This window comes from Bubalus kerabau, chromosome 4, assembly GCF_029407905.1.
Source record: "Bubalus kerabau isolate K-KA32 ecotype Philippines breed swamp buffalo chromosome 4, PCC_UOA_SB_1v2, whole genome shotgun sequence".
Taxonomy (NCBI): Eukaryota; Metazoa; Chordata; class Mammalia; order Artiodactyla; family Bovidae; genus Bubalus; species Bubalus kerabau.
The window spans coordinates 26,307,434-26,334,040 of NC_073627.1; the positions used below are offsets into that span (position 1 = coordinate 26,307,434).

Below are 26,607 nucleotides of genomic sequence, written 5' to 3' on the forward strand. Positions count from 1 at the left end.
AGGGGATCTTCCCGACCCAGGGATTGAATCCGTGTCTTCTGCGTCTCCTGCACTGGCAGGCAGATTCTTTACCACTGCACCACCTAGGAAGCCCTTAAATAAATAAATAAACATTAAAAAAAAATGAAATCTAGTACATCATTGCAAAGAAGTTTGGTGCCTCTTTTTTTATAAAATGTCCCACTTCTTAATACTCATATTCATTGAATACCTGGCGCCTGGCACACAGCACTACAGCTAATTACATACTTGTTGAAAAGGTTTCTCGGCCTGCTCACTTAATTAATGCTTGGGGCATGATTGTTGGTGTAAATAGGCAAATTAAAATTCATTAAAATGGCTCTACCAGATACTTGGGAAGTGGGTTATCATCAGACATCAAAAGTCACCACCTCCATTTAAAAGCACCTGACACCAGGTGCTATAATAAATATTTGATACGTTGTTTGTGAAGACTAATGAATATACTTTTGGCATATACTGATGCAGAGAACATTAGAGTCATTTAGTTCTTCCATTTATTTTACAGTTGGAGAAACTGAGGTCCAGAAAGGGGAAGAGACTTACCCAGGCATAAGTTTTTCAAAAGTGTAATGACTCAGGATTAGAGTGATTGCAAATAATTTCTCAATCTAATGGTCTTTTGCTTTCACCATAATATTAATGGGCCATTCTTCTTAAAAAATGACTCACCAAGAGTAGGGCAGACTGACCAGCAGCTTTCAGGACAGCACTGAAGCCTTCCCACTCCAACCACAGCCAATTTATAACCAGTCTGTCCTACAGACCACTTAAGAGGAGCCATACCACATCAGGATGGGATAACTGAGTGCAGCCACCTGGCACTGCCCTCTAACCTGCCATTGACGGGGGGCAATCTGCTGCCTTGTCTAAGAACTCCCTTCTCTTTGCCTTCCTTCTCCATAGCCAGCCTGGAAAACTCAGGTTAAAAAGGATGACCCTAGAGATGAAACAAACAGAAGGAGCTAACTTAGAACACAACTTAGGCACCCTGAGTCCTGGTCCCTTACGAATTCTAAATTGCCATGCATTCCTTTGAATTTGAAATCAGGTGGAACAGAAAAAAGAAGTCATTTCTTTTTAGAAATGCCTTGCCTCTTTCTTCTTCTCTGGTGGCATCAAAGATGGTGAGTTTCATGAACAGGAGACAGGAGAAAGAAACAGAGGCTGTGTGTTGCCTGTAAAAACAGCTCTAACTCCTCTCTAATAAGCAAGGGAAATACTGGACCTTCTGATTTCCTGGATTGGTTGTTTCTCACCCCCAGGATGCAAAAAGTACCTAGATCTAAGCAGGTAGATCGAGCCTTTAGTTGGGCCCTCCCAACTCCCACTCAGTTGGGCAGGGAAGATTCAGGAATGATGCAGCCTCAGGCAGAAGCTAAAATTCAGGGCCCTTTGGGTCTCTGGTTTGGGTTGGGGAGGATTGGAAGGAGGTGACCAGATAAAGTGGGTGAAAAATTGTTAAACATGGAGGAAGGCAGGAAGCAAGGTGGCACTGTGATCCAGCAGTACTTCCCAGACTTTAGTTTGCCTGTAAGTTACTTGGGGATCAGCTAAATTGAGATTTTGATTCAGTAGATTTGGAGTGGGGCCTAAGAGTCTGCATTTCTAACTAGCCCACAGGTAGTGCTGATGCTGCTGGTCCATGGAGCAGCAAGTCTCTTAGAAAACTGGAGTCTCAGAGGCCCCTGAGTATTACAGACCAAGCCATGATTCCAGGAGGTGAATTCTCTCCAACGGAGCAGAGCCTGTATTTTTGGCATTGATGAAGTGTGCTCTCCTTTTGACCAAAGAAAGCTGAAAGGTGGGCAATTAGCAAGATCCTTCTGGTATTCTCCATCTTTGTAAACAATCTGCTATAGCTGAAAGAGCATTTTTAATTAGACCAAATTATCGTTTGTCCATAGAAATCAAAACCCCAGCTGAAATGTCTGTTTTATTTTGTTGGTGTAGAGATGGTTATGTGCTGTGATTTTAAAGAGGTTAAACACTGCCTATAGGCATATTTTATGGAGAAATAAACACACAGCCCAATGAGATGTATAGTGTGGTTTTACTATATTATATATTCACTTATTTATGGGGAAAATAAACACATAAGCCAACAAGCTGTATTATTACTTTAATATATTGAAATTATTTCATATGTATATATTTTATGAGGGAAAATAAACTAATAAGATACATGATATTATTATAATAACACATCTAATTGTTCTATATTAATTTATTTATGAAAGAAATAAGTGCAATTTAACATGGCATAAGATTATTTAATGCAGGAGATGAATTCTATATTAAGACAGTTTAAGGGATTAAATTCCAGCTGAATAAGTTGTGTGTACTGCCCATACTGAAAGACCAGATTTTAAAAAAAACATGCAGGGGTCTGTTTAGTCCTGTATGTCACGACCTGTGTTGGCTCCTGGCTTTTCCTGACAGTTGTTGCCTTTGAGTGCCTGGTACTCCAAGTCCCCATCCTGCTGGTTCAGGGGAAAGTCTGGGAGGTCCGGGAATAAACTGCTTTTCAAGAACAGCAGCATCTGCTGGGGAGGTAGCCCTGCGGTGTCTGTTTCTGAGCCCGAGAAGTATTAAATAAACCTAAGGAGGATGGATGGCTTTCCAGGGCCCTTTAAATCTCCACGTTCCCCGGAACAAACCAGGAGGCAGGTGGAAAGATCGATCCTTGCCTCCCGCTTACTGGGTTTGCAAGAAACCTGCTAAGGTGAGGTGAGGGATAGGAAATAGTGCTGAGACGGCAAATGAAGTTGTTGGCAAAGACAGGAAGGTCTGCATTTGGAGAACGCTCTAGCCGGGCATCAAATCCCAGAGCGAAGGATCAAAAGTCAGATTTGGCGAGGCAGACCCAGCCAGAAAGATCCGCCATTCACCCTCTCCCATTCCCACCCCCTCGCGGACTATCTGTCCGGCTCGCATCCTCAGCATCCATTGGGCTGATTTTTCAAACAATACAACACAAAAACAAAAAAGGAACCCGTGAGACAGGGCTCCCTGTCTTCACAGGCATCGGGATGGTCCAAAAAGGTGAAGGTGGGTACGGGGATGGTCCCGGGGCTGGCCGCGCGCATCCTGAGGCGGCTGTCATGGCGGCCACAGTCTCTTCCCTCCCCTCCCTGCCTCCCGACCCCAGCGCCATTTTGAGCATCTTCCTGGCTTCCCTGTCTCTCTCTCGCTCTTCTCGCTCCTCCTTCGCTTTATACAAGCCAAGCGCCTCCCAACGCTGCCCGGGCCTCCAGGAGCTTGTCGCCCCGCAGCTCCTCGGACGCTCCTCCCAACCCCAGGAGCCTTAGGGTGACCCGAAGAGCATTAGTGCCCGCTCCCGCTACATTTTCCACACGGCCTCCTTTCTTGTCCACTTGGGAGGCCAGTGACCATCCCTGGGTACGGGACCCTGCTTCTCAAGAAAACTCCCAACCCTACCCCACTCCTTGGCCCTGCGCATGACCCCAGACCTCGAGTTCCCCAGGCGTCCGTCCTGCGTCCTGGAAAAAACTCCTCCATTCCACTTGGGGCACTGAGGCGAGAAGCCTAGGAAGCCCTAGGCACCCTCCCAATCTAGCTGAACCTCCTCGCCTCCCATCACAACTCTGAAGCCGGTGCCTGAGATCTCTTCTTGCTCTCACTTCAGTTGGCAGCACACCCTCTTCCTCCAAGGGGCCCCTTTTGTAACACCCGGACCTACCCGGCTCAGGGCAGAGCCAGAGACAGAGAGAGGGCGGCCTGGCCTAGTGGGTGCGGGGAGGAAAGGGACTGGGTCCCAACACAAACACTATCTCGTTTCCGTATTATAAAGACATTTATTTAATCTATGAAAATAATGTACAATAAATACTTTCCCCTTTTCCTATTAGTAAAGAATTTTAATAAATAATCTACGGCTTAAAAAAAAAAAAAGACAGAGGAAAATAGGTTCCTCTAGTTCTTAAGAAAGCACACCCCCGCTCCCCAGAGTTTAATTATTCCTGAGATTTCGTTGGAAAGACTCTACCAAACGGATTTTTTTATGTGTAATTTGTAAAAGACGCCCGTGTGTCCAATATTTTAGAGAAGAAAGGAGGTGGATTAAACGCTAATTCAATAATACCTGAATTTTAGCAAAACACATAAAGAAGTCCATACGACTTGGGGAGGGGGGTCCTTGGGTTTCCCCGCAGGCTGCTGAGGGGGGCCGGGGGTCGAGAGAAGGAAGTGGGTTATTAAGGGAACTGCAGGTCGATGGCACACAGCGTGCTGGTGAAGAAGTCCAGCTCTTCCTCGGAAAAGGGAACCGGGCTGTCCAGAGAGCCCTGCAGACTAGGGGAGAGGCCTCCGGACAGCTGGAGACAGGAATCGGCGGCGAAGAAGCTGAGGTCGGGCAAGAAAGGCGAATCCTGCCGCTCCGAGAAGGCGTCTTCTGGCAACGGCTCGGGCTCCCGTCCGCCGGCCCCGCGCAGCGCGCCGCCCGGGCTCCGCGCGTCTGCGCCCTCCACGTGAGCGGCCAAAGGCCGGGGGCCCGAGGCGCCCGGAGGCCCTTGCGCGACCTCGGGCGGGAGACAACAGGCTGCTCGCGAGGCCTGCAATGCGGAGGGGCGGCCCGGGCTAGCCACAGGCTCTTCGGCTGGCTCGCCGGTGTTCCGCAGCGCGCCGGGGCAGGCTGGCTCCCCGTCGGGCGGCTCTCGGTGCTGCGTCTGCCGCTTGTGCTTCATGCGCCGGTTCTGGAACCACACTTTCACCTGCCTCTCGGTGAGGTCCAACAAGGCCGCGATCTCCACGCGGCGCGGCCGGCACAGGTACTTGTTAAAGTGGAATTCCTTCTCCAGCTCCAGCAGCTGCGTGTTGGTGTAAGCGGTGCGCAGCCTGCGCGCCCCGCCGCCGGCGGCCTCCGGCAGTCCCGGCCCATCTGCGGGGAAAGCGGGCTGGGCGTCAACGCGGGCCGTGTCCTCAGCCCAACCTCAACTCGGCTGAAATAAAAGACTATCCCATCCTCCCAAAACAATGTCAGCGGCACCCCCAACCTGCCCGCCTACCAAAGCGGCTCGCTCCCACGGCTCTTGCCTTTTTTCTCGTCCCTCTCTCTCTCCGCCAGACCCGGCCAGAGTCAGCGCGCAGCATTCAGAGAGCCGCCCACGGACCATGCAGGGGTTACGGAGCGGCTCCCCTTCGCCCCCAGAACCTCAGAGCCCCTCCCAGGTCCTCCGAGTGGATCCCTCATTTCAGCACTTTCCAACTCAGCCTGGGGAGAGGATTCATAAAGAAAGATTGTTCCTCACCTCTTCTCCTCCCTAGCCTCCAGCTCTCAAATTCCCCCTCTTCTTCTAGAGCTAGATTAAATGGGATAGAATCTTTTCCTGCCTCCAGATTCGACCCCATCCAACAATACTCCTCCACACAGCTAAATGTGAAACCTCAATCGAATCCTTTTCTCTTAGCAGAAAAAGATGCTCTTCCCCAACCAGCTTCCAAAATCTGCTGTAGGGAAAGGAAAAAACCCAAAATGCTGGCAGCGGCCAGGCCTGAACCAAAACGATCTTTTCTGCTTTCTCGTCCCTGGAATCGACGGGGGCAAGAAACCCCAACAGGCTCGACACCGTTTTCTACCTCCCCATCGCTCTTTCTCCCCCTTTTTTTCTAGCTGCCCCTCACCCAACCCCTATCACGCTTACCGACCTGCCGGCGATCCGACCCCGGAGGCCGGGACGGAGGAGGCGGCCGGGGGAGACGCGGCGGATTGGCTGGGTTTCTTGGCGGATTTCTTCTCTTTCATCCAGGGGAACTCGGGGGCCAGGGGGGCGGCGGGGAGCGGCGGCAGAGCGGGCCCATCTTCGGCTCGCTTTTGGCTCCCGGGTCTCTGAAGGGTGGAGGCGCCGGGCTGGAGGCTGGGGAAGGTTTGCTCGAAAGGAGGAGGAGGAGGAATTAATGTCGACTCCTTGATTGATGAAGTTTGAAATGTCTCCAAGACAGCGGGGAAGGAAGTCAGACACTCGGCGAGCGATGGCTGGCTGTTTATAAACCCAATCTCCCTCTCAAATTCAAAATTCATGGCTTTCAATGGTGGGGGAGGGGGCCTGCTGGGGGGGCGTCAGGAGGGAGGATCGGAAGGGCCCCCCCCCTCCTGCCCCCCCCAGGTTTGTGTGATGCAGCGATTTTGGGAGGGGCAGATTTTGTTTTCTCTTTTTTGTTTTTTTAAATTTTGGGCCTTTATAATTGTATATTGCTGATAAATACAAGCGTATGGGGACTCTCTCTATTAAACCCAGGACTCCGGCGAAATTGCAGGGAATTGATGGTCACGGGACCCGCCTTGGCCAATCACTCGTCTGGGCCTGGTAGAAAACAGAGCATTATTTGCTTTAATTGATTCAAAAACTCTAGAGGACCATGACCTGGACACCATGAGCTCCCCAGTCCTACATGCCTGCTCCCCATGCCCCGCTTTCTCCAGAAAAGCTAAAGGAACCTTTTATTCATCCCCTTCAGAGGAGGGGAGGTTCTAGAACCCAGGAAACAAGAGAACCTAAGGGAGAAGTCTTCCTCTTTTTCAAATATTTTTAATACAGTAAAGCTTTCTTTATAAGGCCAGCAGCATTCCCTGCCCCCACCCCGGAAAAAAAAGAAAGCTGAGTGAGGATCTCAATATGGGAGGAAGAGGTAGTAGAAAGAGGTTTTCCCCTTTGGGAAAGGTCTGTGTTACAATGCAATAAGGAAGAGAAGAGATTTACAATCATCAGCATCACTATACCCAACCCACCCCCCAAAAGCAACAGATAAATCTTAGAAAATCGACAAGCACTCCTAGGCTGACACAGAGGAGTGAGATAGACAGTGAGGAGCCCTTTTGGGCCTCTGGCCTGTGGAGCTGTGAAGTCTTCTCTGCCCAGCATTTGCAGCACTGCCCCTGCCCCTATGTCTACCTGCCTCCTTACCTGGAGGCATCAGCTCCTCTATGACACCCCAGCAGACAGGGTCTAAGATGCACATGCACCCTCTCAAGCCTCAAGCCTGTATCTGCATCTATATCCAGGAACAGGACCAAGGTAGCCCCCAGTTCGACTTAAAGTAACTCTCAAACCTCAGGTCAATGTATTGGAAGGGGGTACTCCCCCCCACAGGAATGCCCTTGCCCTTTTCGTCATCCCCAACAAGATAGAATTCTCTGAACATGGAGGGGGTGCAAAAATAATGATCAGAGATGATATCTCATTTCTAGCCCCTGGGGAAATTGTTGTTTTTATTTCTTTTCAGAAGTTCAAGATAGTATGAACTTTAGGGAGTGCTGTAATTTACTGGAGGGACTGACTGGGTACAAGACTCACGGCCCCAAGCAATCGTTGGAAAACTAGATCTCAAAGCAGAAAATGAAAAGTCGATCTGGGGTAAGATTTTTAAGTAAGTGGGTCAGAGGGACCGAGAGGAGATGAGGCGATCAATCTTAGCCCCCTGACAGCTCCCTCCGATGGCATCAAAGAATTTGTTTCTTTGGGAAAGCAGAGGGAACAGCCGAAATTCCCCATCCCTTTAAAAGGCCTGGAGGTGGGGGGTGTTAGCGAAAGAGAAAGGTGATTCTGGGAGAGCAGGGAAACAGATGGGAAATGGGGACAGAGGAAAGGCGCTGGGTTGGGTGGAAAGTTTTTCTGGAGAACTCCCACGACTCCGGCCTCCCCTCCCCCTCCTTGCTTGCTGCCGCGGAGCAAGGAGGAGAAGGCTGGTTAGCAGAGAAATGGCAACTACTCGGCCGGGAGCTGGAACTAGAAACTTTCTGTCAGTGTAACAGCCGCGTGGGTGGTGGTAAGTATTCATCCGTGTGGGTGGTGGGGGGGGGGGGTGTGAGTGTTTAAAAAGGACACAGAAATCTGAGGAGAAGGGTGGGGGTGGAGGAGAGCCAGGAGGAAAAAGGGGGAGCTGGACGTGGGGGCTGCAGGGACAAGGGACGGCAGGCTCTGGAGGGCTCAGATCCAAGGGAGCTGCTCTGAAAAACTGGGCAGACTAGCCTGAGACGGTTGTGTCCAGCTCGGCTCCAAAGAAAGTAATTTTTGCCACTTGGAGGTGAGGACGGGGGTGGAAGTGGGGAGTAGGCACAGAAGAGTAGTTGTCTGCAGGATGTGCAGGGAGGCCTAAGAGGGGTCTCCCTCCGGCCCCCACCTTGAGAAGCCCTGGAAGTTTTTTCACAGCCTCTCCAGCTGGCTGCAGGGTTGAGCGATTCTCTCCGCAACAACTCCGGCTGTCCCTGCAGGAAATACGGCTCTCTCTAACCCTGCTGACAGATTTTACGGCCAGATTAGAGAACAGCAGAAAACTTGGGTGTTAAAAGGGGCCAAGAGAACCTTCCTTCCCAGAGTCGCCGCTTCCCCGCCCCCTTGTTGTGTTGTGAATCCTACTGTACAGATATTTTCCCCTCGACTTTGGCTGCTTAGCTAGGGGCGGAAATCTCTAAGAGAGAAGGGAGGGGGACACCAAGCCAAGGTGGCCCTGATTTTTCTTGTTTGCAATTCCAGTTTCAAGCCAAAGCTCTGTTTTCCAAACTCAAGTTAAACTTTCTGACTTGGCCTGCCTCTCTCCTGCTAGATAAATAATCAGTCCACTCTACATCTAGAGCCAAACATGGCGCTTCATCTAGTTACATCATTCAGAAAATGTTATTCAGGGAAGAGGAAGAGAGAGAGAAAGAAAGAAAAACCCTTGAGCGTTGTTATTTGATCCCAAACTTTACACGCTCTTATGCCTTTAAATTATAGCCTGACCCAATGCTAAATTGCTTGCTGCTTGGATGAGCCTAGTCCAGTTAAAATCCTACTTGGTGGTGGTGTGGGGGATGGGGTGAAGAATTCAGGTTGCTTTTTTATTGTTATTTATTGTTGCATAAAGACTATAATTACTAACCTTGGACTGCCAGGATACAACATAAAAATGAAAATCAGCCCTGGCTTTAAGGCTGAGGGCCTGGAACGATTCTCACCGACACGCCCCCCACCCCCCCTCCACCATCTCTACCACCAAATATATGCTCCTAATTAAGCAATGCGAGAGCATCGCTTACAATTAGAATTATGCAACTCTTCAGCAAGCAGCCATCGCTTCTCTTTCAACGAATTAGCTCCATATTTCAGCTTCCCTGTCTCCTAGCTCTTATCGGCTTCAGCGACGCGGCGGTGACATTTCATCTTTGACAGACCCTCTCTATCCTCGCTCCAATGTGATAAAACTTTTATGGAACCACGACTAAGAAATGAAGTTTTCCCAAGGATCGTGGAAACAGAGCGGCACATTAGCCTGGGGACCGTTTTATGTATACTTGGATCCATAGCTTCTCCCACCCTCCTCCTCTCCCCTTACCCTGGCAGGGGAAATCAAACAGGCCTCCTCTCCCTCTGCCCTGAGTTTTATTTAGTGATTTAATTTCACTTTAGTTTTAAGGTTTGACCTGAGAAGTCTAGGCCTCAGAATTTTTTTTTTAAGATTAATCATTTTCCTTTGTTTTCATTTTAGACCCAATGGTGGTTGGGCTTCGGGTCACGTGACGACTTCTTTGTAGCTCCGGAAGAGAACTGTGAAGTTTAGGTTGAAGAAGCAGTAATGGGCCAGATTTCTGTTGTTGTTGATGGGTTGGGGGGGGTGGGGGGAGGGGGCAGCGAGGAGGCTGTGGCCAAAGCAGCAAAAAGACAAAAGGTCAATCAATGAGGAAAAACTGAGAGGCAAAGAAGCCAAACAGAAAAGACCTAGAGAGAGTCCCCTAGTCTCCCTTTGCCCCAAACTTGTTACTTAAATCTTAAGAAGTTGGCAGAATGTTCCAAGCTTGTGTGAGAAAAACCAAATAAACCTGAGACACAGATGGGCGAGGTAGGGCCCTGAGCAGGGGAGCATAAAAAGGCCAGGATAGGGTCTTCACCATTCTTCTTCCCTTGGGGAAATCTGGCAGTCAGAAGCCTGCTGCTCTGCTATCTAAATTGGACCACCAAGACAAGATAAAATTGATAACAGAAAGTTTATTCAAGAATTATATGACAGACAACCCTTTTAAGTAAGGAAAAAAAGTAACTACAGAAGAACAAAGAAAGTTCCAAGAGGGAATTAACTCTAATTCTACAAATTCAGGACTATACAGTGACAATTAGGAGCTGAGTTCATGCCTTTTAGAACTAATTACAATTGTTCATAAGTACAAGTTTAACATAAATCTATAGCTTTTTTCTAGAGTACAATAACTAAAATAGCTGGTTTTACATGACAGGGAACACAACGTCCTTTATAACAATACTAAAAAAAAAAAGTACAATTTTTTCCTTTTTTCCTCATATAAATACATAATATGGTAGGGGGATAAATAATACAAAAAAAGAAAATATTTTAACAAGCTATAACCAATAAATATATATGAAAATGTTCACTAGAACACACGTTTTTTGAGCAATGCTGGACTCCTGCAGGCCCAGGCATCTCTCACAGTTGTTTTTATATCCATTAAAATGTAAACTCTAAGTGCAACAAAAGTGTCCTGCCCAGGGTTGAGCAAGGCACACAGGCCCAGCTGCAGCCCCCGCCTGGGACAGTTTGTCAAAATATACCCTGTTTTCACGTTAAGTCAAGAGAGCAACAGAAGAAAAGAAAAGTGTAGAACCTCGCTGTCACCGACTGCTTTCTATGAAGAGAGGGGGATGGACCTGGTGCTGAGATGGGAGACAGCGGAATGGGCAGACCTTTAGTCCAGCGGAATGGGCAGACCTTTAGTCCTGACAACTTGCCTGCCCTCACCTCCCAGCTTTGCCATAAAAGAAAATATATATATATATATTTATAATATAGACAGCTCTTTCAGGATCTCTCACCATCCCTGAGCCCTCTGAAGAGTGTAATTGATAGGGGTGGGGTATGTATATTAATGTCCTAGAGCAGAAAAATATGGGACTAGAAATGGAGTGCCCAATCAACCTTCTCCTATCATGGGAAGAAATCTGAGGATTCAGGAAAGTGGGAGGGGGACATGCTTTGTGCCCTTGGTTTTGAAATGTATTAAAAATTTTTTTTTAAAGGAGAATTGCCAGGAAAGAAAAATCAAGATTTGGGGGAATTAACCACATGGAAGGTAAGTTGGTTGGTTGGCTGGTGATGGCCTAGCCATCTTGTCTGTTTTTTAAAATGTGCTTCTTTGCCTGTTTCCCTATCTCCTCTTCCTCTACCCGACTCCCTAAGGTGGAATTCCAACTGGATATTGCTGGAGGCCTAGGGTTGATGGGGTCATCTCCAATCTGCTGTAGATTCCTTTCCAATGGGTTGGCAGGCAGACTAAACAAGAGCTGCAGGACTTAAAAAGCAACCTCTCAGGCCAGGGGGAGGGGAAGGAGCTCCAGGCCCTTTCTTCCCAGGAAGCCTGGCTGCCATCTCCCTGCCTCCTCTTTCAGACCTCCCGACTGCACCCAACTCCACAGCCCCCGCCCCTCCTGGGTCTTCTCCACCCCAAGACCTGCCCCTCAGCCGTCCCTCTCCCATCACAGGTGTGTTAACTTGGGCGCTTCTTGGATTCTACCCTGAGGAGGAGGCGCATGGTGAGAGGAGAGGTCTGTGTAGGTGGGGTGGGGGTCGCAGGGTCCGTGGTGCTGGCTGGGGGCCATAGGAGGCGCCCCGTTGTAGTCCAGGTTCCCCGAGGGGTGGTGGGAAAGGTGGTTGAGGCCGTAGAGGGAGGGGCCGGCAGGGGGCGGCAACGGATCCGCGTAGCCGCCCCCGCCCACGTACACGGGGCTGCCCTGCATGGTGGGCGTCCCGTAGGCGCCCCCGTTGGTTTGAAGGACGTGAGGCTCGTAATCGGGCGCCGGGGTCTGGGGATACTTCTGCGGGGCGCCGCAGCCTTTGAGGGGGGGCTGGTAGTTGGAGGGCAGCGCATAGGCATTCTGGTGGGCTTTGCCGAAGGCGGGCGGGGACGGGCTCTCATAGCTGGGGGTCATGGAATGCAAGGCGTTCATGAAGCCGGCCGTGGACTGCATGGGCTGCGAGGGGCTGCCGGCTGGAGAGGGGCCCCCCGAAGACGAGGCCAGGCCCTTGGCCTTCTGGTCCTTCTTGTATTTCATGCGCCGGTTCTGGAACCAGATCTTGATCTGTCGCTCGCTGAGGTTCAGCAGGTTGGCCATCTCCACGCGGCGCGGCCGGCACAGGTAGCGGTTGAAGTGGAACTCCTTCTCCAGCTCCACCAGCTGCGCGCTCGTGTACGCCGTCCGCGCCCGCTTGGAGGCCGCAGACCCCGGGGGGCTCTTGTCCCCTCCTCCGCCGCCGCCCCCGCTGCTGCCACTGCCGCCGCCTCCTCCGCCGCCGCTGCCGCAGCCCTCCGCTGGACCCGAGGGGGAGGGATGGGAAGGGGAGAAAATGAAATAAAAGATAATTACTGAACACGCCGAAATTGAATGCATCGTTTCTTAATAAATCCAGGCCTGGACTCGGAGGCCCCGCCGCCCTCCCCTTTGCGTCCCCGCCTCCTCCTCTCCACCGCCCCCCGCCCCCACCCGCCGCATTAGCGGACACTCTATAATAGTGGCATTTATTAAGAGACCTGTTCTCCTCTCACTGCCCCAGCTTATGAAAATTTGATCATGTCACGCAGACAGAGCCGCATGGCCATTTATTTAGGGCTGGATTTTCTCGCACACGCTTTCTCCCCCCTTTTATCCCTAGTTCCAGGTGTAGAAGACACTCCTCCGCCCTCCACTGCGCCCCGTCCTGTGGCCCAGACAGGTGCTTGAGGAGAGCCCCTGGGCGAGTCTGGACATTCTGGGCAGGGCACGGAAATGGGGGGGGCAAAGAGGTTGCCATGCCTGGAGGCCAAGACCGCGGGCCGCCCGAGCGATTGTGATTAATACCCACAGTAGTAATACTTAATAACAATCAATCGTTGACGACTCTGCGTCTACTGGCAGCGACTCGTGACTCTGCGGCCTTGCAAAGGGCTGAGGCCGAGCACCTGGCCTTCTGGACCTCTCAGAAGTTCAGGTGGAGGGGGGCAGGACGGAGAGGGTGCTGGCGGGGTCAGGGGTCGCCAGGTGGGGGGGGGGGGGTACGGGAAATGCGCCGTAGCTACCGCCGCCGCCTGGGCGCCTAGGGGCTGGGTGCTAGAATAACAGTGACATTCCTGGCCGGGACAAAAGCTGACGACGACGAAGCCAGAGAGCCGGTACCTGTGCCAGGGGAGCTGTTTTTCAGCTTGGACGTTTGCCTCGACTCTTTCATCCAGGGGAATATCTGTTTGGTGAGGGTGGAGTTGGAGCCGGCACCGCACTTGGGGGGGCCGCTTTTGCTGGGACCGCCCCCGTTACTGCTGTTGCTAGTGGTACTGGTAGGTGCGGCGCTGGGCGGGGGCGAGCCGGGCGGGGCCGGCAGGGGCTCCGAGGCCAGGCCCGGCCTCATGCAGCTGCCGTTGAGTTCCTTGCCCTTGGCGTGCGGGGCGGCGTTGCCCAGGGACTGCAGCGAGCACGCTGAGCGCTGGTAGTCACTTTCCAGGTGCGTGGCGGCCTGGAAGGGGGGCTGAGGGGGACCGTCGTAGCCGAAGCCATTGCTGCCAGGGTATGAGGGGTAGCCTCCGAAGAGTGCGGCGGCGGTGTTGTCGTAATAGGTGGCTTTCTGCATCGCTGGGTGAGGCCCTGGTGGTGGGTGGCAACTTGCAAGGGCCAGATACCCTCACGACCGGACATTGGCACCCCTTGGGGTCACGTGGCACGCCGGACCCCCCCCCTTTCTGCCCCCCTCCTCCCGGGATCTGTTCGTAGCGGTTGACCTGCGGGGTGAGAGAAGAGACACGGGGAGAAGAGGACTGGGGCTCGAATCCATCTTAGGAACTGAAAAGGGAACTGACATCAATAGGGTTTTTCTTCTCCCCCACCCAACATCTTCACAGCAGATGCTGAGGCCACTTGCTTGGCCTGAAATGGATTTTTCTTATATCAGTGCTTTAATTTTAAAAGAAAAAGCCCACCAGTTTTCATCTTCACTTAAAAAAAATAAGGACTCCACTCCTTTGGGAACTCCCTGGATATAGAATCTTACTATGGCAAGGGCCATGGCTTCTCTCCTGCCTGCCTATTAGCCCCTGACCTCTCTTCTCTCTCCCTACACCCGCCCCCCAACTCTGGGATAGGGTGGCTCAAGGCGGGGGACTCCAAAATAAAAGCATCATCAACACCCTCCTCTGAGCTGAGAGGCCTCCTGCCTTTGCCTCCATCTAGGTCCCTTTCATCCAAGCAGAGTCTAACCTGGAGAAAAAAACTGAGGCTGAGGATCGCTGGAAGAGGCAGCAGGAAGAAGCAAGTTGAGCAGGGAACCTTCTGGTGTGAGGGAGCCTCTCCTTACCCTCCCATCTCAAGAAGCAGCACCCTGACCCAAAACTTCCTGAAGATTTTTAACCTCCAGAGCCAGTGGAACTGAGCCGCCTCCATGGCCTTTGCTGCAGGTACCGTCACCTCCAGTCTGAGTGTTTGCTAACCAAGTCTGGGATCCCACAGCCAGCGGCCCCCATGGGGCCCCCAAATGGAACAGGATTGTTTCTTTGGTGGGACTGGTTGGTGCTGTGACCATTTGGCTAGGTCTTCCCCCACTCTGTTTTTTTTCATCAGGCATAATTTTTTTTACCCACCCTTTCCTTGACAGTCTGCTTCCTTTGATTTTTCCAAAAGAAGAAAAGAAGAAAGAAACTGGGTAACTGCTGGACTTTTCTACAAAGAGATGGGAAAGTGCTTTCTAAAACAGAAATTTTTTTCCCCTAAGAAAAAAGAAAGTAAACAAAGCAATCTAAGCAATATTATCTGGGCTGGAAACTGGGTGCCCCTGTTTACTGAAGTTCTTTGAGGCCAAAAAAAAAAAAAAATCATTAGTTTAATGCAGGCTTTTAAAAGTGTGCTGGAAAAATAAAGGTTCAAGCTGTCACAGGATTTTGTGTATTTCTTCCGAAACTTCTGACTACATCCCCCCAAGCTCACCAAATCTGTCTTCTCAACTCCTCACCATCACTTTTCATAGAATCTTTAGATTGACCCTCTCTTCTGACATATGAGTTTGGACTAGTTAAATCTCATTCAGCCCAGCTAGTCAACTCCAAAGAAAACTAAAAATAGGAAAATAAAAAGGGAGTCCAGGTGAAAGAAATCCCTCCCACACATAAATCCCCTTCTTAATGGCACAGATTTATACTCAAAAGGGAGCTGGGTAACTCTGAGTTCCGATTGGTTTCTGGGAAGAATTTGTTTCTGGGAAACACACAGGGGTCTGCAAAGCAGGAGGTCCTTCCAGGGAGGAGAACTGGAGTTCAATTGACCAGGCTGACCCAATCCCTTTATTATTATTACCATTAGCCTCTGATGATTTAACCAAAATTAGCCTCGGAGCAGCCCTGGTTGAAGGGGGAATTAATTAACAGGCATCAGTTGAGTTTGTTATTAATAGATAAGAGAATGAAATAAAAACGTTGGAGGGGGTTGGCTGGCTGGGCCCTGGCTTTATTTAGTCTAAATGATTGTTACAGCAGTAATGATGATGATGATGATGATAGTTATAATAAAACAATAATTTGACTAGACGCCTGGGGCCGAAATTCCTGTCGCTCCCCCTGCAATGAACTCGCAAACCATCACAGAAACGAGGCCAGGCGAGTGTGGGAAGCAAGAAGCTAGAGACGTGATAGGAAAGAATGGAGGCTCCACCGGCAGCCAGAAAGGGCCGGGAAGGTTTGTGGATGGAGTTAGTCCCTGGCTGCCGCTGTCGCCGCCGGGCTGTCTCGGCTGCTGCTGCCATGGTGCCTGGCGACAAGCTATGTTGGCCAAGGAGGAGAAGAGAAGCGTTCAGGACGCAGAAACGATTAGCAGCGGCAGGTTCCAAGCACACCCGGCCGAGGACCAGCCCTAGGGCGGCAGCAAGTTTGGGCGCTGAAGGTAACTAAATTAAAAGGCGCCTTAGCAACTCCACACCGGGACTTTGTCAGGCCCGGCCGGCCGGAGGGCGCACACAGAGGCCCGGCTGATGGGACAGTGAGAAGAAGGAGAGGTGCCCAGGGGATCCGAAACCTGGGGATCGAGGAAAAGCGGGGTGGGGTGCAGTTCTACCAAGCCAAACACGTCTATTTCCCTTGCCTCCATGTTGAAAAAATCCAGGCTCCATCTGGCTCCTCGGGAGAGAGAGAGGGAGGGAAGGAGACGGTGGCTCCCGGCTTCCCCCCAGGGTCTCACTGGAGAAGGGCGGTGAGCCACCCCAAGAAACCCACTTTTCCAAGCAACCCCCGCCCCCAAAAGCTTGGGAGAGTAACAATAGCTGGGAAGACCAGGGAGAGGGGCTAGGCCACCTTTCAGGACTTAAAAAAAAAAAAAAAAAAAACATAGAAAGAAGAGAAATAGAACAAAAAAGGAAGAGAGAAAAAAGGTTAGGCTCTTCTTAGCAGCCGGGCGAAAATTCAGTCCAGATCTGGCTGCTGAAAGAAAAGAGAAGAGAAAAGGAAAGAAGCAGGAAGAGAGAGGGAGAGGGAGAGAGGGAGGGAGGGAGGGAGAGAGAGAGAGAGGGAGAGAGAGAGAGAGTCGCTGCGTGGAAGGAAGCTTAAAGCTTGTGAACTCTTCTTGAACCGAGATTGGAGTCATATGGGCCATAAATCATTGAGACATACTCTCCGCCATTCACAAACTGATAGCCTATTTCAGTCCAGCTTACCTTAGCCACCGACGAGGGGAGAACAGGCAGACATAATATATATTCACATCGAGCCCCAGCGCGAGCGGCAGGCGAGAAATCTCCCCTCCTTGAAGGCAAAGGAAAAAAAGACCACTGTTTAAAGCGGCGTCGCCCCCCTCCCCAATAGCCACCCCGGCTGGGGAGCCCGAGGGGCAGACCGGCTGGAGAAGCCGCTCGGCGTCCGCTTCAATTCACTCGGCTTAGGAGCGGGGGTGCGCAGGAGGGAGGGGGTAGGGGAGCGGGAAAAAAATAGAAGATCGAAAGGTGCTCGGGCGGCTCAGCTCGCCGAGAATCCAGCTCCAGGCTCCGGCACGGCCAAGCCGCCACAGTGCGGTTGCCCTATAAGACTGGTACGCCCTACTCTCCGTAACAATGGCCTCTGCTTTTGCACAGGGAAAAAAACCACACAGACACACACACTCACACACACACACACACACACACACACACAAGCTCTCACACACCCCCACCTCTCCCCCTTTAGCAAGCTTAGATGCCTGATAAGGAAGGAAGGTGATGGTGGTAATGGGGGAGGGGGGCATTTTGAACGCCCCCCCCCGTTTAAAAAAAAAGACTGAGAAAGGAAAGAAGGTAGAGCTTTTAAGTTTTGCTTTTGTTTTTTAAGGACAGGTAAATTTTTAAATTCAGATTTTGGTGGGGGGGGAAGAGGAGCGCAAAGACAAGGCAAAGCTGGTGGAGTTCACAGCTCCCCACCACCACTAGTAAACCCTTCTGTCTAAGCGGAGAAGTAGCTTAGCCTTGCGGGGGTTGGGGGATGGTTCCTGGGTGCCCCTCTGCATTCATTTGCAGTGGGAATACTAGGACTTTTTTTTTTTTAAAGTAGTTTCACTCTTGCGGGACTGACTGGTGGCTGAGTCTCAGCAGTCTCTGTTTCTTCTCTCCCCCACACCCTCTATTCCTCCTCTCTCCTGGCAAATCTCCTGGCCCAGTTTCCAACCTGGGGTGGGGGAACCAGACCTTTCTTTTCAAAAACCCCCTCCCATTTTTGAGAACAGACAACAAGCGGTGAGTGATTATTTCAAAAATCCAGACCATCTTGTAGGGGAGGGGGGTTGAGGAGAGGGTGACAAAAGGAAGACCTTGTGTTTAGCTTGAGTTCCAGACACTGCTGGCAATAGAGAGGCTGTAAGAACTTGACGAAGAAGTTTCTGTTAAGATTCTCACCTCCGGATAGGCAGAAGGGGCTAAGAGGTGATAAGGACATTTGTACTTCTAAGAAGATTCGAAGAACCAGCAAAATGCCTTAATTTTTAATGCACTGGCAAAAGAGATGGAAGATAGTTGTTTTTATTATTATTATTGTTCAGAACAAACAAATCTGTTTACTTCTCTTAGCTCTGCAAGATTTAGGGCTCTTGAAACAAGTGACGAAAACTACAAAAGCTCAAGTTGTCTTAGAGTGCATTTTAGAAGGGCAGGGAAAGGCTAGGAGGCCTGTAGGAGGAAGACAGGAGGCAAGAATGTAGGTGTCTGCAGATTTAGGGCGGGGGTGGGGAAGAGCCATTCCTGATGGAAGAAAAAGACAAAAAAAGCACCAGGACTTTTCCAAAAGCAGGAGTGTTTGCAACTTGGCAGAACTGCTGACTCCGGGCTTAGAGGATAAAATAGAAGTCCGGCAGTTTCTCTTTTCTACGAAGGCAGCTTGGAAAACTTGTTCTCTTAACTCTACATAGACAGAGCCAGCTACTACCCTGTGATGTCCTGGTTAGAATCCTTGGCTTTTGCTTTTTCCCATCTGGATGGACCAGGAGAGAAGGGACTGGGAGAACAAAGGTGAGAGATGGTTTCCAGCTATTGTCTCCCTTCCAGGAGAGGGTGGCGGTGTCTGGCAAAGCTTCCCTCACACCCCATAGCTCCCCACTCACTGGCTTTGCTTTGGGCTGAGAAAGGGTCCTACTGTCTACTCTCATCAGGTGTGGCCCCTGGCCTCCTCCAGTCCCCACTTCTTTCAAGCCCACTAAGTCAGGCTTACTTCGTGGGCTGGAATAGCCAGTTTCCTGGGGCCCTGATGAACTGGTGTGGAGAGGGGGACTCTGGCCTTCTTAACCTCCAGCAAGGAACCCATTGAAGAGTCTCCTATTGTGAGGTCCCTAGGATCCTAATGCCTGCCTAGAGAGTTGGTGGCTGAGGGTTGTGGGGAGGTGAAGATGGAAGGTGGAAGCCATTTTTCTATGTTTATTAGTATCAAGAAAAGAAAATACCCAAGCTGGACCCACTGCTGGGGCTCAAGCCAGGACCCTCAGAGAAAGCAGTTAAGGCTACAAAGAGTCTGTCCTGAGATCTCCAGACCCTGGTTAGAGACCTGTTGGATTGGACTTTATGTAGCTCTAGGCCTGGTGGGTCAGTGACTCACTCACCCAGGCTTCTAGAGGTTTAAGAGACCAGCACCTTTGGATCTTTTCCTCTCCCACATTAAAAAGTCAAGAATGTACCTCAGACCCTCCAACTCTTCTAGCTGTTACTGCCACTAGAGAGAGAGAGTCATTGTGAAGTTAAGAGGAGGATCTGGTCACTTGTGGGACCTGCACGGCTTCGCCACAATGAGTAAGAGAGAACCCAGGGACATCCAGTCAGTTGCGGGCCTGCAAGAGGATCAGCCTGGAGCTAAGCCAAGGGCAGAGGAGTTTTCCAAACACAGCAGTGGACCCCTCCCCACTCTGAGCCTGGATTCTTGTGGTCCCTTCTGGCTACACAAGGAGGTGGAGTACAGGGGAGTGGGAGCGGAAAAAGAGGACTGGGAGAAAGAAAGCTAACTTGGAGCAAATTTTGAGAGGACATGCACCCTCAAATGCAGTAGGAAATAGAGTAAGGACTTCTTAAGTAATTCTGAGAGCAAAGCCCCTTCCAAATGCTTGAGACACAATTAGATCCCAGTTTGGTTTCCTTCTGGACTTTATTATTCCTTTCCGGAGATTTCTGGTTGGCAGATAGCCTCTTTTGGGGGCTGGGAGGATGGGGGATGAATGGAAGAATGGCAGCTCCAGGGCACCCTTTTCCGAGGTACGTCTGCAGGCTAGAGACCTTCCAAATTTTAAGCGACAGAGTGGGGCAGTGAGGAGCCTGGGCAGGAAACTTGGGGTAGGAAACACCAGCGGGGCTGGAGGGAAGACTTTGAGGTCTGGAAGAGGAGGAGAGAGGGATTTATCATCCCTGATAGTGAAGTCATAATTTAGGGGGAGACTAGAGAGAGGAGGGAACAATCTCTCCCTGGATTTGAGCGGAAAAACTTGGGCAACTTACCGTGTTTGTGTCTGTGTGTGTCTGTGTATGTGTGTGTGAGAGAGAGAAAGAGAGAAATTTTTTTTTTAATTTAAGAGAAAGATTAAGACACAGAAACCTTAGAAATTAATAATAAAGGCAAAAATCAGAGAAAATGCCCCCCCCCCTTCATAGACATTCTTTCCTGTTTCCCCAGAGCTAGACCACTCACTCCTCCACTCCTAATCCATACCCAGTACCAGGACACTGGGCCCTTAAAATCCCCTTGAGCAATCACGGGGAGGGGGGCATCCTTGGAGGCCACTGGAGATGTCTGTTTCCCTCTGTGCCCAAAAAAACATTAAAGAACAAACGAAAATTCTCCTCTCAATAAGGGCAAACTGGCTGGTTCCTTTAAAATCGATTTCTGGTATCAGCCGTGGGATGACCAAGGGATTTTCCCCACCCCCTGCCCCAGCCTAGCGCCCAGCTCAGCCAGCCCCAAATTTGACTTGCCCACCAGGCTCCCTGAGAAGCCAGGACCTGGGAGTGGGGCTGGGGGTGGTGAGGCGTTTAGCAATCTCTTTCTGGCCCTGTCTGGGTTCCGGGTCCCACACTCTTCCAGATTCACTGTCCAACTCTGTGGCCTCAGAGAGTCGTGAAAAGTACACACGCACACGCGCACACACACACCCCTGAATCTCCATCTCTTTTAAATATGAATGAAATCTCAAAGATGGGGGCTATAAAATGGGAAATGCTTCTGCAAATCGCTCTTGGTATTTGGATCCTGAACTCCCACCTTTCTAAGATGCCTGAGCCAGTGGGAACAAAGGGGCAGAGGAAGGAAGATTTCCCGCCTGGGTGGAGGCTGGTGTAGACCCAGCTCAGTAGAAGCCAAGATCCAAAGAAGAAAAAGGCCGCCGAGACTGAAGTAAATTGAAGTAAATTCCGAGTTGAACTCTCCCCTAACCCCAGGCGTGAGGGCAAGAAAAAGAGGAAGACAAAGCAAGGCTCCCACCAGGGTTTGCAAAGTCTGCTCAGTGAGCAAGGAGGCCAAGCCAGTGGCCCTATGCTGTGGACCAAGGCGGTGAGCAGCGCCCAGTTGAGTTTGAGCTCCACTGTATCAGGGGTCCCGCCTCACCCAGAAGCTCTGTCCCGGCCTGACAAACCCCACCCCTGTGGATGTCGAGACAAAAGGTGGGCAAGGCAAGAGGGAAAAGGGCAAATCTTGGACAGCTGGGGGCCTGGGGTCAGGGGTGGGTTGGGGGGTTTGGAAGGGGATTGCTGGGGAAGGAAGAGAGAAGCTGACGAGGGAGGTACAGGGCCCAGGGAGTTGCTGCAAGGGACTGACTGCGCAGGTCTCTCCTGACAGATCAGATGCCTCTCTCCCACTGACCTCTGTTTAGCAGACAATAACTCACGGGATTAATGACCAATCAGTAGAAGGCCTCCCGAGCTGCCTCCAAATATAAAACTCCAAAGTCAGAATGGGATAGGCCCAGAATCTGGGCCTGCTGGCCCTTTCGTTTTTTTCTTTCTCTCAAATAGGGTTTGGGGTGAGACTTTAAGAAGTCTCCGGCAAAAACAGACTCTTTCCTCTCAGGATTATCTGGCCAGGAGCTCTGATTTCCAGAATCCCCCCAAAATGAATTTGTTTCTCCTCTCTTCCCACTTCTTCCACCAGAATTCATATCCCTGACAACACTTCCTAAAGGCAGTCTGGAAGCCGCCCCTCCTCTGCTAGCCTCCCCATAGCCCTGATCCTACAAGAAATCTCCCTTCTCACATCCAGGCCACTTCTGAGAAGCCCCCACCTCTTTTGAATTTTATCTTTTTTTCCCTCAGTTGGGAGAAGAAATGGAAAATAAGAGCAAGAAGACAGGGATCATCCACCTTGCAGGACTTCTGTCCTGGCTTCCCTGGGAGGAGATCTGGTGTAATGCCATGGCCCCCTGTGTCCAAAGGCTCAGGGGGGCAAAGTGAGGCTGGGAGTGGTGATGGTGGTCTCCTGTCTCAGATCTAAATTCTGAAACCATAATTTGGTCCCTGGCCTGATGCTGGAGGGACTTCAAAAGCTGTTCCCAACAACTCCAGCCTCAGCTCCGAATCTTGGCAGAGAAAGTGCTCTGCTCTTTGAGGCTGAGCCCCTCCTTCCCTAGCTCCCCTCCAAATGCCAATCATGGCCCAACCCAGCCAGCTAGCCCCACCCACTGCGTTCTATCTCCAGTGCTCTAGGCTTGGGCTTCTCCTCTGCTGAGAATAAGGACACCTTCAGGAGGAGGAATAGTCCAGATTCCAGTGGATTTCCTCGAGTCAGTCTGAATAACCATGCACTTCTCTGGACATATACAAACTTCATGTATACTGCAAATATGCATACACATAGTGACTTCTATACTCAGATGCCCACAGAACCCCAGAAGCAACAAAAAGGAGTTGCTCCCAAGCACTAGAGAGTTACTCAAGGTCAGAATTGGGAAGAACTCAGGGAGTGTCCTGTCCAATGCTGCCACGGCCAAAGACAGAGAAACTGAGGTCCAGAGCCAGGAAGTGGCTTGCCTAAAGTCGTACATAAAGGATAGGTTTGGGAGTCAGGAGGCTTGGATTCTAGGTGGTCCAGATTGGCTGTGTAATCTGAAGCAGAGACTTCACTGGGCCTCAGTTTTCCCCATCCCTAAAGCCAGATCACATGTGTGGAGGGGAGGGCTTGGGCTAAATGATCTTCCCTTTTGAGCTGACAGTTTGTGGTTCTCTGTGTACTGATGTAAAAGTGAGTGACAATAAGCAATCATAAACTGATTTCAGATAATAATGGGTACCATCTCATCCAAAATCAGACTATTTCCTCTTGGAATTTAAATGCTTACACCCCCACAACTGAGTGCCAACCCAACTCCTGAACCCTCAGAGGCTAGTGCACTGGTTTTTACTGCCCTTCTGTGTCAAGGGTGGGTTATTCTCCACCTTCATCACCAAATCAAAAGTACTATTTTCAGACATAGCAACCTGAGCAGTAAATAATTAATTTGTGTAATTAGAGGAGGAAGGCTTCAACCTGGCAATTTTTAACCAGGAGTCAATGCACCCATTGTACCAGCCTGGCCTTCTCACCCGACCCCCAACTCTACCCACACACCTACCAGCTTCCCCAACTGCCTTCCCCCACTGGGAGACCAGCATTCCCAGGACTGCCAGCCAGGGTTCATGGAGTCAGACAGTTCCCTCCCCAACAATGTTCCATTCTCTGCCTTCTTCCCTACAGAAATTGGTCTGCCTGCAGCTGCCCCTCGAAGCTAGCTTTCCCGACCCCCTAAAGCTGTGCTGGGCTCCAGGTACAGGCTCTCTGCTCTTGGGACACATGTAATCCACCTCCCAGCTCAAAATGCCCCAACAATGCAGCGAGTTTGCATTTCAAGAAACTCCCATTAATATCAATTTACTTCACTGAAACCTCGGGTTCTTCATCAAGTTGATGATTTATGATAAAATCAATTAAATTACAGCCACTTAGGGCCCAGCCGCTTCCTCTCAGATTTCATTGGTGCGGGGCCCAAGTGTCTGGTGGAAAAATGCAAGTTTAGCTGGAGGCGAGGAAAGATAATTCTGCGGCTGAGAAAATTTAATGCAAAACAATTTCCAGGCAAAGCCCGGTGTCTGGACAGAAATGCAAGAGCCACCGGTTGGCTGGCCTGCGGAAATAACTATCTGGGGGTCAAAATATTTTTCTCCCACCCCCATCATCCTGCATGGCTCCTTTCCCCTGGTCCCCTTTGTGCTCACCCGTCCCCTCCCAAAGAGAGATTTTGGGGGAATTTGAGCAGTACTAGTGGAACCCCCACCAGCCTCAAACCACCAACAGCCCCTACCACTTCAGGCCTTTTTCTCCCACCCCCTTCCCAACCCAGCTGTGCTCACTAATTCCTTAGTCTTGCATGGCAAAGTTAAAGGTTCAAAGTGAAGATCAGGCAGCGTGGGCAGATGACACAGAGGGGCCAGGGACCAGGCCAAGTGGGCACTGCTGCTTGTGGCTGTGGGAGGAAAGAAAGCACAGACTGCAGCAGCACTCCCCCACGGCGAGGGTACGAGGCAACAGAGAATGTCCAGAGCAACCAGGTCCTGCGTACCCAGACCTGAGAACACCAGGTCCCCATGCAGCTGCCGATGTGCTCACTTGTAAAGCAATGCTATACCCGACAAACCCCGACCCGAATGAATACACATGTGCACTCACACAAAACACACCTACGTGTGTGTGCTTGCACACTCTCCTTACATCCTGCCCCTGCAAAGAGACAGCTCCCACCATTTCCCCACATCTGGAAAAATAAATCCCAGTGAATCAACCTGGCATCGCCTTCCACTCCAAAGACAGAGGCTTCTCCGGCCTCTGTTCTGTTTGGTTTTTGGTTTCCAGAGGAGGCAGGGAGTAAACACAGCTTCTCTGAAGCCATAAATCACCCCGTCTCCTACCTTCTCAGTTTAACACCCGTCCTTAGCGCAGCCCCTTGTAGTTTCAGCTTCAAATAACCCGCGAGGTGCTAGTAGGCTCTGACCATGGTGGCAGCTGGACTTTGGGAGCAGGACCCAGCCGCTCCCCCCTCCCCCCAGCAGCTGCCCCTCACATTTGCCGCACAACCCGGAGCTCCCAATTCCCCTGGAAAACTCCCCGCAGCTTCCACCGCCCTTCCTGAGCCCCAGCGCTCCCCAGGCCCTAGCCGGGTCCTGTCCACACCCCGCATTCCTGCACACCGACCCGCACCCTACGCCCGCCCTCACTGCCTCTTCAACTCGCCCCCATGTCTGTCTCGCACCGATCCGACTGTCCTCCCAGACCGGGGCGCGGGGATCTCGGGCACCCCGCTCTCACCCCGAGCCCGGCCCGGAGCCCGCACCTACCTGTGCGGTTCTGCTAGGGCGCGGGCAGAGGCAGGCGGCTGGCCGGGCCTGGGACCCGGGGCGCCAGCGGGGGCTGAGCGGCCGGCAGCATCCCGGCCCCACCGGCCGACGCGGGGAGAGGCCCGGAAGCACTCCCCCAGCCCGCCTGCCGCGGCCGCCGCTTTGTTCGGCACTCGAGGCGGCGCGCGGCCGGCCGCGTGGGGCTGCGGGAGGCTGGCGGGCCCGGCGCGGAGCGGGGTCGAGGCTTCGAGGCGTGAGATGGCCGAGCGGCCGGGGGAGAGGAGCGGCGACTGCTGGGGCGCGGGGAATCGGGGGCGCCATGGCGGAAGGCGGGCGCGCAGCGGCTCTTCAATGTCACCGGCGAAATGGGTTCCATATGTCCGGCCCGGCGGAGGAGGGAGGGGAAGGGAGAGCATTCTGAGCAGGACAGGACGGGAGCATGGGGGGCGCGACGGGGGAGCCCAGCGGCGGCCAGGGGAGGGACTGGAGAGGCGAGCAAGGTTTTCCATTTTCCCTGGAGTTGTCTAAGCTGCTTAGGCTGGTGGCAACTTTCCACTTTTCCTTTTCTTTCCAGAAAGATGGAGAAAGATCAGCGAGGGTAGCATCCATGTGTTCTGGCCAGGGCTTCAAGGGAGAAGATGTGGATTGGAGGTGAAAGGGAAAGTTCTCAAGCTGCTGGAAGATCAACTTCTCCCTGCCCCTGAAGAGGGAAAGAAGAGACCAAACGCAGGAGGGGGAAAGAGGCCAAGGAAGGAGTCCCAGGGTCCTGGTGTGAGAGACTGACAACAACCGGCAGCCCACCCCAGGGTGGGATTCTCTTTGGGAAGATTCCAATCTTTAAGTTACTGAAGATGGTGGTGGAAGAGGAGTTTGAAGTGCCCAAGACATCTTGGCCATTCTCAACACCAGTTCCTACCCCAGCTGCTTCACACCTGATTTAGCACCCCCAGGGCCTACTCTAGAGACGCTGCTTCTGGGATGGCCTCGGCTTTGGGCAGCTGCCTGTGAGAAGGCACAGAGCCTGGAGGAGCTTCCAGACCCTACAGTCCTTTCCTCAATGCCGCCCACCCCAAGGGGATGGGCTCTTTCTCTGCATGTCTATCTCTATTTGTTTTTCTCCTCTCTCCCTCCTCCCTCCCTCTCTTTCTCCCTCTCTCTGCCTTTTCTAACCATCTCTGTGGTCTCTGTCCCTTTCTCACAGTCTTTTTGTCTTCTTACACTCTGCTTCTCTCTTTGTGTTTAGTGAATTTGAATGGGGCTTTGCTAAGGACTTCAACTTCAGAGTATCTCCAGAAATCACTTCTGGACTCGATTAGGCTGCCCCTCTGGGTAATGTGAAGCCCTTGGTCTCAGGGCCCTGTCCTCTTGGGGGTAGGGGGGTACTCATCCTTCTGCCATGGAGACATCTACAGAGAAGGGGGCCAAAGTGAGTGGTTTCCTTTCCACTTCCCTTTTCACTTAACTCCTGTGTATGTACCTATCCAAATTGGGGGGTGCCTTCTGCCAGGACAGCCTCCCTGCCCCTCTGAGTGGCCTTTGTCTTCATTCTCCCTGTCATCCTCTCCTTGGGCTCTGCCTTGACCTCCCTCCTCTGAAAGGGAAACTGCTGCTGCTTCTCTCTCTGGAACCCTCTCTTTTTTCCTTCTAACTTTCTTTCCTCATCTTTCTAACTCCTCTGCTCATTAAAGCACTGGCAGCCCAGCTTCTTAAAAGGCACAGGAATAAACACTATAATTATACACACAAAAGTGGACTCCAGCAGAGTCTGGGGAGAAGGTAAGAGTC

General features: G+C 51.5%; 2 protein-coding genes and 1 long non-coding RNA gene across 7 annotated transcripts; 1 reads left to right on the plus strand and 2 right to left on the minus strand.

Moving 5' to 3' along the window:
• Positions 1–3,603: 3,603 nt before the first annotated feature.
• HOXB2 (homeobox B2) lies at positions 3,604–6,213 on the minus strand. The gene is made up of 2 exons (XM_055576095.1): positions 5,689–6,213; positions 3,604–4,921 (listed from the first exon to the last, which is right to left on the minus strand). The coding sequence occupies exons 1-2, from the start codon at positions 6,059–6,061 to the stop codon at positions 4,239–4,241; spliced, it is 1,056 nt and encodes a 351-aa protein (XP_055432070.1). The 5' UTR covers positions 6,062–6,213; the 3' UTR covers positions 3,604–4,238.
• Positions 6,214–7,406: 1,193 nt separating this feature from the next.
• On the plus strand, positions 7,407–14,916 carry LOC129649096 (uncharacterized). Of its 5 annotated transcripts, none has more exons than XR_008712970.1 (6): positions 7,407–7,806; positions 9,505–9,588; positions 11,046–11,098; positions 11,508–11,558; positions 14,239–14,443; positions 14,641–14,916. It is a non-coding gene; the product is annotated as an uncharacterized LOC129649096 (long non-coding RNA). The 5 variants fall into 5 exon arrangements; XR_008712967.1 differs by having other exon boundaries at positions 7,408–7,806; positions 11,508–11,570; positions 14,220–14,443; XR_008712969.1 differs by having other exon boundaries at positions 7,408–7,806; positions 14,220–14,443.
• On the minus strand, positions 10,744–25,042 carry HOXB3 (homeobox B3). Its single transcript, XM_055576098.1, has 4 exons — positions 24,823–25,042; positions 16,684–16,771; positions 13,176–13,771; positions 10,744–12,334 (listed from the first exon to the last, which is right to left on the minus strand). Exons 3-4 carry the CDS (start codon positions 13,621–13,623, stop codon positions 11,502–11,504), a joined length of 1,281 nt encoding a protein of 426 aa, XP_055432073.1. The 5' UTR covers positions 13,624–13,771; positions 16,684–16,771; positions 24,823–25,042; the 3' UTR covers positions 10,744–11,501.
• Between the last annotated feature and the right edge of the window lie 1,565 nt (positions 25,043–26,607).